Source organism: Convolutriloba macropyga, chromosome 10 (assembly GCF_964194025.1).
Source record: "Convolutriloba macropyga chromosome 10, txConMacr16.3, whole genome shotgun sequence".
In the NCBI taxonomy this organism is placed as follows: domain Eukaryota; kingdom Metazoa; phylum Xenacoelomorpha; order Acoela; family Convolutidae; genus Convolutriloba; species Convolutriloba macropyga.
In genome coordinates, this window is record NC_134477.1 from 52,935,691 (window position 1) to 52,951,303 (window position 15,613).

Here is a 15,613-nt window from a genome sequence, read left to right on the forward strand (position 1 = left end):
CAGCCTCAATGTCCGAGGGGCAATAGGGGGGGGGTAATGGAATCATACAGTTATAAAAAAATGGGACTTATCGTACCAGATCAAGATTCAAAACTAATCACGCAAAATATTACCTTTTTAAATATTTAACTATTTGTCCAAAACAGGGGAACAAAGTGGAAAACAGCAGATTCAATGCCACAAACATTGGAATATTAATACCAGGTCTCAGCTATCGTTGTCAATTATCGTTGTCCTAATGTCAACTACATTGGCTTCACTGAAATCGCCACAAACTTCATCGGTATCTTTTGATTTCCGCAATTGGCCATTTCTCAGCAAAACACTAATCACATATAAAAATTGATCACCTGCTGCTTATTCCAATACATTTTTTTCGAATGAAATATCGAAATGATAAAATATACATCCGGCGAAAATCTAAAATAAAAACGACAAAAATTTATTTAAAACCAAAAAAATTTACATTTAAATCCAGTTGATCCAGTTTTGTTCCCTTCTTAAAGAAAACAACTTTTGCAGGCTCCTAAAATATGGCTAATTGGGATGTTTTCAACGTGTCCCAACAAGCATTCGCTTTGAAGAGTTTTCGTTTCTCACTACTGCCATCATTTGTGTTATTTTTTACAGCTCTGCACACACAGTGACGAACAATTGCATGAAATCCAAAATTTATTTTTATGTTTAGTTAAAATATTCAAAACTTTCGCACGTTTGATTTCATATAGCAAAATGGATCTCAATTAGTGACCTTTTCACAAAAAAAAACAACTGAGTTGGTCTTTACTAGACAGCCTCTTAACTCGTTCATATTTTTACGCAAAACAAGAATTCAATGCCCCAATAACTAATCTAGGGGAATTTTATGACTAATTAGATAAATCGAACTAAAACAATGTTCTCCATCGTTTTTTCTGGTTGACAATTAAAATTAAAATCTGGTAACTTTTAATTCCAGGAATCTACAAGAATTGAAATTTGAAGAAGTTTCGCCTCAAAAAGTTGCTACGAGTTTTCCTTCTCAGATTTGTTTTGGCATCAGTTTCGCGATTTTGAGTCTCAATTTTGTTTCAAAAAAGTTTACAAACAAACGAAACATACCACACTAACGTCGGGCGAATTGCTCTCAAACGACTGGCGAGCGGTGGGCTTCGGTAGTAGCCAGCTGGGGTATAGAATGCATCAGGTGGGTGTGAGTGATGGAGGGATGGGGGGAGGTAGGGTTGTGGGAGAGCTCTGGATGGAATAGGGGGTCAAAGGAACCGCGTTGGAGGAGGGTGGATGATAGTGGGGTGGAGAGAGGGGAGTGACAGAGGGGGTCAAACTGTTAAAACTAAGAACCTCTATTCACACGTTGAAATTGTCTCCTCAAAACAAAAACAGTTTGGGTAAATCGCATACTTAGCGACTAGTAAAGCGTAAGGCTCTAAGAGCTACTGACCAGCCACTTAATGCCCTCCGAGCGCTACCTGTTTATCACGTTTTTCAGGACGAAAAGTCAAATGGGTCAGACAAAAAATTGGCCAGGCAAAAAATTGCACGAAAAAAGACCACAGGAGTAATATAATTGCAACAAACTTCGTTTGAGAGCTATCAAAAATCAGTATTACCAAGAAATTCTCTTCAGAAACAGCATGGTTACTACTTCTGTGAGAAAAAATACGAGTTTTAATTTCTGTTTTAAGTTATTAATAAAATGAAGGATATCAATTGCATTTTCAGTGAAAAAACATATTCCAGCTTCTCCAAGAACATGATAGGTCAAATTAAATCGAAAGCCTTTGCAAGATATTGGAACAGAACAGAAAAGTCCCAACTAAGTGTACTATTGCATCGGTAGTTGACTATTTTCGTAAACTCAAAACTTTCTTTGTAAATTAATTGATACTTTTCAATTTACTTTGTCATTCGGTTCAAGAGGACCCAACAAATTGCCGACATTTGAGGCCTCAAAATTGGTCGTTAACTTTTGCACTAAAGTTTGAGCCTTTTATTAAACACTGGTATTACATTAGCAATAGTCAATTTTAAACAAATTGCTTGTAGCATTCATTTAACGCAAATTTTATTGTACGCCAAACGCTAAATCCAAGACTTTGAAGCTGTTGCCTGAATAAAAGACTGTACACAAGTCTTTTCTAGCAACCCTTCTTAATGTAAATTCAGTTGTAACTGAGTATTAGGTGAACAATTGCACCTTAGATAAGTCCCAGCACCAACAAAAATTTTTTCCTAATCAAAATTTTTTGGGTAGCAGTATAAGAATGTTTTATTTCGGTAACAGAAAAGATAATGCTTGAGACCGATTTAATCTCTTTTAGTTTGTGGGCATGTGTTTATATCAGCTATGCTTTATATCTTTAAGCTTCAAGGCTCGCATTAACGCTACTTTATCGAAAATGTAAGAAGAAACGGATCAAATACTTCGAGAACGGTTTTTCTTAAAAAAAAACATTACCACATTTATACAAAGCGTTTTAAGTGATAATTTAAGCATATTGATTGTCTATCTTTCCGTTTTCAAAACAATTTGTTATATCAAATAATATCAGAACATGAACAAATACTTCTGGTCTACAAGTCATAAATTTAGACAAAGTGTATAAAAATTATTGAAGGTTACGTAAAAACGTTGTAAGCAAAGCTTAATTATCGATCATCCGTCAATTTTTCACAATCATCATCTTTCGCTTTCGACGGCAATCATATCAGCTGCAATATGATATCAGGAAGGGGAGTAAACAAAAAAAATATCTAGAAGCCAATTTTAGAGATATGTGCGAACGGTTTATTCGAGACTATGTAATGCACCAAAAATAATCCAGACAATTATCAAATATCAATTTTGTTAGAAAATTGATATTTAACTGCAATTTGACAGTGCAGCGCAACCCTTGTTAACATAAATTCAGTTGTGACTGTATATTAGGTGAAAAATTGCACCTTTCAAAAGTCCCATTTCAAACAAATTTTGCTAATTTGCTAATCAAAAATTTTTAGGCAGAAGTATTAGGATATGTTTTTCCAATTGCAGAATAGATAATGTTTGTGATCTCCTTTAGTTTGTGGGCATGAGCTTATTTATATGCGTTAATTATTTGCAATAGGTTAAACCTTTAAGCTTCAAGGCTTGCATCGGCGCAACTTCATCAAAATTGTAACAAGAAAAGAATCAAACATTTCAAGAGCGTTTTCTTTTAAATTCCACATTTATACAAATCGTATTAAGTAATAATTTAAGCATATAGATTGTCTATCACTTCGTCTTTCAAAAAGCTTTTTTACATCAAACAATATCATAGATCACAACGAATACTTCTGGCCTACAATTGAACAATTACAGATAAAGCTTATAGAAATTATTGAAGGTTACAGAAAATGGTTGGAACCAAAGCTTAACTTTCAATCATTTGTCAATATTTCAATCACGAAATTGATTTTAGTTAGATGTCGACTTCGAACAAAAAAGCTGCAGTGTGATATCAGGAAGGGTGGTTTAACAAGAAAAAAGTATCCAGAAGCCAAATTTAGAGAAATGCGTGTACGGTTTCTTCCAGACTATGTAATGCGCCACAAAACATCAAGACAATTATCAAATATCATTTTCGTTAGAAAATTGATATTTAACTTCAATGTGACAATGGAGAGCAACCCTTCTAAACATACATTCAGTTGTGACAAGATATTAGGTGAACAACTGCGCCTCTGAAAATTCGCAGCTCCACCAAAAAGTTTTATTAATCAAATTGGACTAGGTACCACTATCAGGATTTGTTTTTCCAATTGCAGAAAAGATATGTTTGTGACCGCTTTAACATCTTCTAGTTTTTGGACTTGAGCTTATATTTGCTATGCTTGAAATCTTTCAGCTTCAAGGTTTGCATCGGGGCAATTTCATAATTGTAAGAAGAAACGAAACAAATTTTTCAAGAACGTTAAAAAATACCACATTTAAACAAAGTGTATTAAATAATATCAGAACATCTCAACGAATACTTCTGGCCCATAACTGATAAAATTTAGAGAAAAATTACTGAAAAGTTACAGAAGCAAAGCTTAACATTCGATCATCCGTCAAAATTTGAATCAAGAAATTAACTTTCATTAGGTTTTGATTTTGAAAAAAACAGCTGCAATATGATATCAAGAAGGGTGGTTTAACAAGAAAAAATATGATGAAGCCAAATTTAGAGATATGCGTGATGTACTGCCAAAAACCATCAAGCCAATTATCAAGTATCATTTCCGTTAGAAAATTGATATATAGCTTCAATGTGGCAATGCAGAGCAACGATTCATAACATACATTCAGTTTCGAGTTCCACGTAAAAGTCGCAGTTCCACGTAAAACTTTTGTAAATTAAATTTTACTAGGTAATAGTATCAATATTTTTTTCCAATTGCAGCAAAGATTATGCTTGTGATCAATTAAATCTCTTTTAGAAACAAATCAAATACTTCGAGAACGGTTTTTCTTAAAAAAAAACAACCACATTTATACAAAGCGTTTTAAGTGGTAGTTTAAGCATATTGATTGTCTACATTTGCGTTTATAAAACAATTGTTACATCAAACAATATCAGAACATCAAGGAAAACCTCTGATCTACAAGCGATAAAATATAGATTAAGCGTAGAAATTATTGAAAGTTACTGAAAAAGATTGGAAGCAAAGCTTAACTTTCGATCATCCTTCAATATTTTGAAATCAACGTTATTGAAATTGATTTCCATTAAATTTCGATTGCGAAACAAAAAGCTACAATATGGTAATCACATAAGCTTTAGATAAAATGAAGGGGCATGAGAAGAGCGCAGCGCGGGATGCACCGGCGGGCACCAGTTGTGGTGGGGGGGGGGGGGGGGGTGGGAGGGGTTCTCCGACTACACGGGGCCCTTATGACCTGAACGATTTGAAGGGGTTGCGGAGGTGGGGTGAAGTGAGGGGAGCTGATGTGGGGGTCAGCTTCTAAGAGCCACCCTTCACACCATAAGTATAAGCCCTCAAAACAGTTTCTGCGAATCGCATACTTGGAGACTAGAGAGCTAAAAGGCTCTAAGAGAATTAAATAACCACTGGGCGCTACCCGTTGATCCCGTTTTCGAAAAGTCAGATGGGTCAGAAAAAAAATTGGTCAAGCGAAAAATCGCATAAAAAAGACCAACAGGACCAATATAATTGCTACAAACTTTGTTTGAGAGCAATTAATCAGGATGGTTGGTTAAACATCCAGGAGCATAATTTAGAGATATTCGTGCACGGTTTATAGAGACTATGCAATGCACCACGAATCACCAAGAAAAATATCAAATATCACTTTAGTGAGAAAATGGATATTTAACTTCAATGTTGCATTGCAGATGAAACAGTGCAATTAGCTTTGTTAGACCTACCATTTTTCTTTCTTTTTGAGCCATTCGTGATATATGAAAACAGCGAATTCAACGATTTTCAGCAGGATTTGAAATACTGGCTTAGAAACTAAAGAGCGGTAGGCTGAGTACCAGACATTCGCACATCAAAAGAAGCGGCGTTGACAACAACAAGAGTTGAAACTTAACAAGCACTAACAATTTTTGTCACCTAACTCTTAGTAGAAAAACTCGGTACGGCTAGAAAATTAAATTCTGCTTAAACTCTGGCTAAACTTTTCGAGAAGTAACAAACCATAAAGGGAAAAGGAGAGAGCAACTTGATCTAGCAACATCAGAAAACGACAATTGAAAGCGGGCACAAAATAATTGATCGGGGAAAAGGGGGTAGGGTGGCAAATCACATCCACAATAGCGCCTTCATGTATGAAATAAGAGCATGAAAAGTTGGAGGGTGTTAACAAAAAATAGCAACAGAAAAGTGATTATTAAACCAACAACAAAAATTGGAGACATAAAACTAGCATCTTCATCAAATTTAACTTCAACTAATTAATAAACTGGCGCAGGTAGTGAGAGGCTGTTCTTAACTTGAGAAGCTGAGTGAAAAATTTCTGAACAGCTTTTATGATACATTAACTCTCGTCTCAAAATAGAGCTCTCGTAATAGATGGCTTGTTTCCCAAAAATAGGTTCACGTGATTCATTTTATAAAAGAAATTAACATCAAAGTCAGCTCTTGAACTCCGCCCATCAAACTGAAACGAGAGTTGAAATGCACTTAAATTAATTACTTCTCAAATAAACAGATCTAATTATTCTAGGATTGAGTTTCCGTCTTCACAGAATTTCAGCGCTTTTAGGGGAAATTGAACGGGGAAGAGGATCTTAAATGGGAAGACAAAAACGAGCATCAAGCCATAGCTGCGCATCAGGGTAGAATATTGATAGCAAGGTAGAATATTAGACAAAAACTGGGTTGGACGAATTAAAATTAGTTTAATTGTTTGGTCTCATAACTTCTCGTCTAGATAGGAAAAAACTATTTTCTAGGATAACACTCTGGCCTGCCATTTTTCTTCGGCTAATTGAGCTTTCGTCCAATATTCATACTCTTTCGAGGGGCACAAAATACCGTTCACAGTTTAGAAGGGCGGTGATAACTTGAAAAACAACCATACTTTTGCTTAATAAAATTAAAACAAAAACTATACTCTAAAATGAATAGTCGAAATATTTGTGAGTTATTTCACTGTTATACTTTTGACTCTGCTTTCTTGATATATAATAACTATGGTAATAAATACTACCTGAAACACAGGTTTGTGATCTACAATGATATTATATAGATACCTTTTCGTTCACACAGTCCCTTCAAAACCTAAAACAACAACACTAGGTTCAAAAAATTTATCAAAATCAAGCCCACACACCATAAAAATGATAACGCGAAGAAAAGGGAAAATAAATTGGAACAGCTAAACAACCACAGCATAGCACGCGGTTAACTATTAAATTAGCAACGAACGACTTAAGCCATCATCAAATAATTACAACACTGTCAAATATGAAGCTGCCGAAACGGACACTACTTAATCACAATTTACTCTCTAAGGAACGGATTATTAAATCCACAAAATATCACTATCATTTATATCTCAAAGTTTTTTATATATAAATTAGAATTCAACCAAGTTTCACCCACATAAATACATCTAAAATTTTAGCCGTAAGCCGGAAGATATTTGAAAATTACACACACCCATATTCGTACCAAACAGCAGCTGCGTTCTTCTTGCCATTCTGTTCTTTCTCTGGCGTCATCAGGCTATTCTCGCTCTCCATCTGTGGTGCCTGAGCTTCTCGAGGTGACCTCGGAACAGGTGGCAACGGACGATTGGCCGCGGAGTTTGCAGACGTTGCGGCTCCTTTCGAACCTCCACTGCTGATACCAGTTTGTGAATTGATACTGCTACTGGGGTGATAAATTGAACTTACTGATGGTATATTACTATTCCCCATTTGCTGTTGTTGATGAGATGTAGTTTGCGAGTTTGAGCCAGAATTTTGTCTCGTTTGGGTTGCGCTATTAATGGGGTTTGGGTTGCTAAGTCTGTGCAGTGAAGATGCGGAGGCACTTGCATGTTTACTCGACGATCTAGGGTGTGTAACTGGCGGCCCAGAATTGACGGCTTCCAAAGATTTTCTATTGCTGGACTCTTGCTGGACAGAAGTTCCTGATCCAATTATTCCAGACCGTGATCCTGGTTTTGCCCATGAAGGTTTAGACTGGTTGTAGGGTGTTTGGTACTTCATGGGTGAAGGATCGCCTAAACACGTTGTGATAGAAGGCTTCAATTCAGAAATTAAATTCCGTTTTTATGAGGACAGTAACGATCACTGGAGACGACAGCTTCAAACAACTTAATGAACTAAAATAGTCAATAACTGTGCGTGATCAAATGACTGACATCATATAGTTTTTCCAGAACAACATAGATGATGATATAGCTTGATATAACTTAGACAAAAACTGACATCTCAACTACTCAACTACAATGCCTTTCGCTCACAATCACTTTACCAACAAACTTTATTTCAGAACCAGAGCAACTAAGATCACTCAAAAATAAAGACCTTTGGTGTGGAAAGTCACTCAAGAAGTCAAAGAACTTTCTAGACCAAAAAAGGACTATTACAATAATTGCTTCAAACTTCGTTTCGGATTTAATCATTTTTATCAAATTTTAATCTCCAGTGTACAGATATTAGCAAATAACATCTATAGATTTGCACAAAAACGACTGGCGAAGCGTGGACTTTGGTAGAAGATAGCAACTTAATCTTAGGGACGCTAGCTTTATTGGGCGAGAGTGTATTGGGGATGGAGTTCAGACCTCTTATATTGCTTCCACACCATGAAATTCTTCCGAATTATCAGCCACTTCCGTAAACAGTAAGTACACTTAGAGCCATTTTACTACAGCAAACTGCACAGGGAAAAAATGGTCCTCAGGAAGTACCGGTTTATCCCGTTAGAACGAAAAGTCAAATTGTTAGGAGATTTATTCGTTTTTAAAAACGGGTTTACCTTTTCATGAGCTACAAAATCTGCTGTTCCTTTCCAAAAACGATAATCACAATTGCATCAAAAAGAAAGAACCGAATATCAAAAGGAGCACAAAAAAGCTTGTTTTTTTTCAAAGAAATGTAAACTTCGCATTTAAAAAAATTGAAAACTCCTCAAGTACTTTTCAGTACAGCACTAAGTTCAGTACGTAATTCACAGATAGCATATCCTGATCAGAATATCCTGCAAATGTAAATTGAATCCAACAGAAACAACTCAAAATGGTAAATTTATGCAGATATCAATCAGAATCCTTTGCAAATTACAATTTTCAAAAAAAGAACAACAGAATGACTGAAACTAAGGAAATCTATTCATTATGCCGGGTTCATTTTTATACTACATTTTGTGACGGAATAATTGTGAATTAAAACGCTTAAAAAAGAGCAAACCATTGTTAGGTGGCAAACACTTTAAAAAATTATAATATTAAAAACTTACCGAGCTCAAAAAATTACCTTTTAAAAATTACCGAGCTCAAAAACATTTATCCAATAATCCTTTAGTATATTTCAGTACTTAATACTCATGAAATAACCTTGCAACATAGAGCGTACGAAAATAAATTTATCTAAAATAAATGAACATTTTGGGCTAAACGTATTACCTGACCAAAATTTGTACGTAGTCAATACAGTAATACAACAATTGGCCCAATAAAAATTCTGTTAAAACTTTTAAGCTTAGCCTCTCTTTCAAAAAGTTGTCTATATTTAAAGATTCCTAAAAACAAAGGTTTCAAACATTTTGGAAAAAAATGCGTGAAACAAAGAAAAACTTAGCAACCGTTTATTATCTCAACTGAAATGTGCTAAAAGTCTAACCCAAAACCGAAACACCAACGCCTATTCATAATTTTTTGTTGTTTAAGATTAAATTCGTTTGAATAATTCAGAAATAACAGTTTTTTGAATCCTTATTGTTCATTTGTTTGGAACTCAGTTCCAAAATCGTCTTGAAAGATACGCAACTTGCCTGGCGCTGTTAGAGTTAATTAATGGCTATCCGATAGTATCTATAAAATATAGCGCATGCCTGTTGCATATGGTATCAAGCAAAAATGTCAAAACTGAAGAAAATTAAGAAATTAGGAAAACCTCAATTTTTCACGAGTAACTAGCAAAAACTCATCAACATTTTCCAAAGCGGCTCAATTACTACCTCATTAGCCATTTCAAAGATAATATTCTGCAGAAATTGACTCAACGAAAAAGACAGGCTCGCATAATAAACTACTAAGGTCGGTCGAATTGCTCTCAAACGAACGGCGAGCGGTTGGCCTCGGTAGTGATGCTGAGGGGCGAGTGGGTCAAACTTAAGATCGCGAAACGCCCCTCAAACCAAGAAATTGTCTCCTCAAAACAGTTGTCAGTTGTGCGAACCGCCTTCTTGGAGTGTTGTAAGGCTCAGGGCTCTAAGAGAACTTAATACCCTCCGAGCGCAACCAGTTTATGCCATTTTTGAGGAAGTAAAATCAAATGAGTCAGAAAAATCGATCAAGCGAAAAACCGCAAAAAAGACCACACGACTAATCTAATCGCTAAAAATTTAGTTTGAGAGCAATTAATTACTATTTACATTGCATAGAGCGTCGAACTATGAAAACCTAAAACTAAACTCTAAAAAATAGCTAGTTGCCCCAAAAATTGCTTGACAGTACTCAACTGCTTGTGACTATTTTCAGAGAATTATTTATCTGTTGTTTATCAGAATTGTTTATCTGTTTTTGAGGACGAATAGTTAGGTCAGACGAAAAATCTGTCAAGCGAAAAATTGCAAAAAAAAACTATTATAGCTGGTAGAATACCGGAAACGACAAGAACAGTCACGCAATACAATCTCTAAACTTACCTCATCTAAATAAAAAATATAAACACAGAAAGCAATAAAAAAACTAGATGCCTAATTAAACCATAGGATGTGTTGCTAAATATTCAAAACTTCGTTCAATGGTTTTGTGTCCAGCCGAGGGTAGCTAGGTGGAGCCAAAGTGAGGTTTGGGAGTAGGTTGGCATGGGGAGAGGTGTGGATAGCTAGAGGGGTAATGTTGGTAGGCGGGGGATCTCTGGATTAGATAAAAAGGAGGGACTTAAATGGGATCAAAAATTTTCAGAGCCTCTTCACCTTGAAAATTACCAGCAGTTCCTATTAACTTTATATTACAAGCTAAGTTACTGTTAAAGTCCAATGTTCTTAAACAAGTCAAAGTTCAGAAATGGAGGTAAATGGTCGAATAGAAAGAAGTCAAAATTGAAGTCATGAAAAAAACTTGCTTTAGCAAAAAAACCTAGCCGTTAGAATACCGGAAACGACTCGTGCAATAAAACACCAACTAACCATACCTAATTCAGAAAAATAAACTGAAAACAATCAAACATAGCCGGCAGATTGCCGGAATAGCTATGAAATAGACTTGCGTGCTGTAAAATACAGATGGAAAAAGATACAGAAATGAGTTGATAGAAGTTATCGCCGCCGCCTTTAAAACTTACAAATTTAATTCAAAAGAGGTTGTTTTTGGGTGCAAAAAGTTTTTCACTGCCCCGGCTCGAACGGCCGATCTCCTGATTAACAGCCAGTCGCCTTAACCACTCGGCTGTCGGACCATAATCTTTTTTCTTACAATCAACTTTGTTTTAGCAACAGACAACTTCTGAATAACCGCAATTTAGGTCACGCAGAAAGCGTGAAATCAAGCGCGAAAAAAAACCATTTAAGCAGTGACGAGACAATGTTCTAGAACAAATGTAAAACGAAAATGGAACGTCAGACGACGAAACAAAAAGAAAACCAAGAGCACCGCAATATAGCTACGCTCAGCTTACAGTTTCGGAGCTATAAAAACTCACAAACTTAAATAAAAACTTAGTTGGACCCTTTTTTAGTTATTATTAATATCGGTAGCTACAGGCGTCAAAGTTCAAAAACGGAGGAGAATGGTCGAATAGAAAGAAGTCAAAATAGTCCCAAAAAAACTTGAACACAAACAGAAAAGATCCCAAATTTCTTTTGAGAACAATTAATTACTTATCAAATCATCACAAATACAGCTTAGGACCTTACGGTGAACACTTACATACGAAACAATGGCCAATCGCATTGAATGTTAGCTCAAATAAATGACGTCATTATTGACATGAGTTGAGAAACTTTTAAAATCAATTGTGAATGATCGATTTCACTGGACGAACACAATTCAGTCGACCACTTACGTTTCTGCAGACCTCTCAGAACTTGGGAGTAGGAGCTATGAAGAGTCAGTCATTATACAAGAGCACTTTTTTGCAAGGAAAGAACTAAGATGAAATCAAAGCTGTGGACTTCAGACTACTAATACGCTGGTTACTTCAGTAGATAAATTATCAGCTACCGCATTAATTAATTCCATTAAACTGAACTTGAATTTGGAAAAACTCTGAGAAATAATTTTTGTCCCCGGTCATCCACTGTTGTTTAAGACAACGTTGAAAATATTATTTTTTGTCATACAGCTATTGTATATTTGTAAAATTTTATGCTCACGGGGATGGGGGGGGGGGGGGGCAAAATTTACATGCGGGGAGGTGGGTTCGAAAAATGAGACAACAATCTTACCTTGGCTTGACCCGTCTCTATCTAAGACGTCGCTTCCGATTGAGGAGCCAGAAAGGTTGCCATGGTAACTGCGAGTGAGAGGGATGTTGGAGTGGGGCAAGGAAGAAGAGGAGGGGGGAGGGTGTCTCTGTTGGGGGGAGTGCCCAACGCCACCCCCTCTTGAGCCCCCTGAGTTGGAAGAGGCCATTAGCTTGTGGAATTGGGGCGAGTGACCAATGGAGCCTGGTTCAAAAAAAAACACTCGATTAAATGTAATCTTCCCTACTTCTTTCCAATACAAACCAAAATTTACCATATAAATTCCCGAAAAAAGGCGCCCACATAGGTAACGTCAGTTTTGGTACCTTCCGTCTACTAGAGAAACTTGCTCAAAAAAAAGGCCGAACAGACATTTCTGTAGAAAAATTTTAGTTAATTAAAGTAGGGAAGTATACTAAAATAAATTGATGCAAATCTGCACGACCTGTGAGCTACGCTTAACCATTACTTTAACAGTTTCTTTAAATTTGATAACACACTCTTCATACCTGATAATGAGGACCCCGGACCCCCTTCGACGTCTGATCTGAATGTCGAGTCGGGCGAGGGCTGTGACAGCCTGTGTTTGCTATACAACCCTCTAGAAGATTTCTCTGCACTCTTTGGGGTTGACTTTGAGGGGTGGTTTCGGACAAGGTTCTGCCTCGGGGCAATCGGGGGCGACTTGTGCTCGTCGTATTCGTCTTCCAATTCGTCGCACGAGAGATGTTCGCGTAGGGCATCCTTGTCGTTGTTTAGAACTGCTTCTTGATACTTTCTCTGAAACATGACCTTAAATATTAACTGATCAATTTATATCTTGTCTTCAAAACAAATGAAAGACAGACAAAAATGAAAAGTGACACTAAGACAATAGTTAAAAGATCAAGACAACTAAGGAAAAAATTCGAAAGCGCTGCGAAAAAGATTATTTTCAGATTTAACAACAATGCAGATTGAGCAAACAAAACACGCCTCCAGAAAAAGCTGATATAAACCTTTATTAATTGATTTGTTAATTTGACTTCATTACCACTTATCGAATACTCCATAAAGCAGAAATAATCAACGCATAGCTGATCTTTGCGCTTAAAAAACGTCCTTCAAACGATTGAGGACAAAGACTCCAGTTAAGACTAACAGGAAAAAAATTTGTGGAGACTTCGAACCTTTTTTGATTTGCCGTAACACACATTAATTTTAATTCTCCAATGATTTCAATGCCAGATTGGTTTTATATTTTGGAATTGATTAATATATAATTGGTATACCCTGGTGTTTTCGTCATACTGATTACCACACCCTTTAGTAGATTTTGAGAACATTTCCGTAATGCAATCCACTTATTGAGCCTGTTTTCATGTCTCAAATACAGGTTGTCTAACTTGTTTGCGATTTGATGAAAACAATGATTATGCAGCTCTAGTAATCATGGATGGTTGATTCAACCAAAAAATACACCAAACTTAGGCGGCAAATAGCCGCCGTTGACCCGCTTGACGCACATTGGGATTGAAACAAAAAAAAAAACAAAAAAATTAAGAGATCAAAATTGACAGAATTTTTGTCAGAGCCAAAATGTTCTTATTTGGTGCGCAAATTCTGCATTCAGATTCTTAACTGAATGCTATTGAGCATAATACTAACGCCAGCTAGTAATCGCTTTAATTAATTTCGATAACCTAATGCACTATGACTTAATGACCGGGCTTTATATATTTATCTCGTTCCTTTTGATTCAGCTCTTTTGACTTTGATCGTATTCGCTACATTAGGTAAATCAATGTGTGAAAGAATTTGAAATCTATTTACTTAAAAAAGTGAATGAGGTAAGTCAGAATTCAAGCGTGAAAATCGTGACGTGCGTAAAACGAAGATCGTGATCAACATAGCCGGCAGATTGTTGGAAAATATCCGCTGTTGACGCGCTTGATGCACATCGGGATTGACACACAAAAAAAGAAGAGATAAATAGACTGGATTTTTTTCTGGTTTCTTTCCATTGTCAAAAAGTGTTCTAATTTGGCGTGCATTTTTCAGTTGGATTCTAAAACTACAATTAATTCGGCTTCTAAACTGATAGCTAATAAGCTTAATACCAATGTCAGGTAGCAAACACTCTAATGAACTTTGATAACTCAATTCTCAATGACTTAATGACCGGGCTTTATCGGTTTATCCCGTCTCTTTTGATTTTGATCTTTTGACTTTGACAGTATTCACAACATTGCGTAATTGAATGCGTGAAAGAATCTAAAATCCACTCAATTGAAACAGTGAGTGAAGTAAGTCAAGTCAAACGTAAAAATCGTGACTTATGTAAAACAAAAAACGTCACCAAAAGGTAAAGCGAATAAAAAAACATAACAGGACACGTCCTGACGTACAATTCGAAGAATTTTCAATGACTTAAAAAATGAAAACTATAACGGATGCCAAAAGGCCGCATGTGAACAAAAACCACAATCAATGTCAAAATGCCGCATGTGAACAAAAACCACTAGCGAGAAATGAAAATATTCTTCAAACAAAAAACTAGGCCTGGAAAGAACTATGAATGGATTGAGAAAACCATTTACAAAAAATTTGAACCAAAGAGCGAAAAAACAGTAAAAAGTGAAATTACCGCATGTGAAGAAAAAACCAATAGCGAGAAAGCGAATTTTTGTTCAAACACCGTTTTCTCACTCTACTTTAAAAATAGAGCAACAAAATTTTACGCCACAAAACCACTCACTTTTTCGCTCCACTTGCTGTTTCGGCGTGACCAAAATCATAACTCCAATTAGCCTTCAAAAATCATGACAATGCGTGAACAGATCTTAAAAAAGACAGCGCCCCAATACAATTCGAATTTTTTGAATTGTAAAAAAGAGCGCCTAAATAATAGACGTTGAGAGGCTGACGGCGGCTATTAAAAGAGTAAAGCAAATTTAAAAAATCGAGAGAGCTTAACTAATAGCCGTTGAGTGGCTGACGGCGGCTATTAAAAAAATCGTTTTTCTATCAAGTGAGATGCTTGGTAATTAGATGTTCTCAATAAATGAATTTCAATAATTTTTAAAATCCAAATTAGATCTAAGCAGCTCGATTCAAGAACTCCTTTTGTGCAGAGTGTCTGTTGTTTTTTTTGCCTAAATGTAGATACAACATTAGTTAATTCTCAAAATTTTTCGCGCATATCAATGATCAAAAGTTATATTTACCAATACTGCCCTTATTTGGCCACATTTGGTGAAATTCGTAGTAAGTCGAAATATGTAACTTCTGGATAAATTAATCCCAAAAGATTCTTTCTGAAATTAGAAAACGCCTTAAACAAAGTAGAAAAACAGTCGATTCCGGAATACGTCGATTCAGGATGCATTCTTGAAAAAAAATTCAATAAAGCTAAAAAACCAGTGCAGTTACAAAACCACATCAACAGGCAAAAACGACTGTAAATGGGCAAAATTTTCATTTGTTTTTCGACACATGGCAATTCAACAATATTGGAAGC

The 15,613-nt window shown here is 36.0% G+C and overlaps 1 protein-coding gene across 16 annotated transcripts in view; it reads right to left on the reverse strand.

Moving 5' to 3' along the window:
* Positions 1 to 6,442: 6,442 nt before the first annotated feature.
* The window catches only part of LOC142348197 (uncharacterized), a 103,296-nt gene continuing 94,125 nt past the window's right edge, over positions 6,443 to 15,613 (reverse strand). For 7 of the 16 annotated variants that reach the window (XM_075399445.1, XM_075399456.1, XM_075399448.1 and 4 more), the window contains 3 exons: positions 12,624 to 12,894; positions 12,097 to 12,318; positions 6,444 to 7,702 (listed from right to left, as the gene is read on the reverse strand). In XM_075399445.1, the coding sequence (XP_075255560.1) occupies positions 7,125 to 7,702; positions 12,097 to 12,318; positions 12,624 to 12,894 (1,071 nt within the window). In that variant the 3' untranslated portion in view covers positions 6,444 to 7,124. Of the gene's footprint in view, positions 7,703 to 11,714; positions 11,750 to 12,096; positions 12,319 to 12,623; positions 12,895 to 15,613 lie in introns of all 16 variants that reach the window. The other 9 variants (XM_075399447.1, XM_075399452.1, XM_075399444.1 and 6 more) reach the window with 5 other exon arrangements.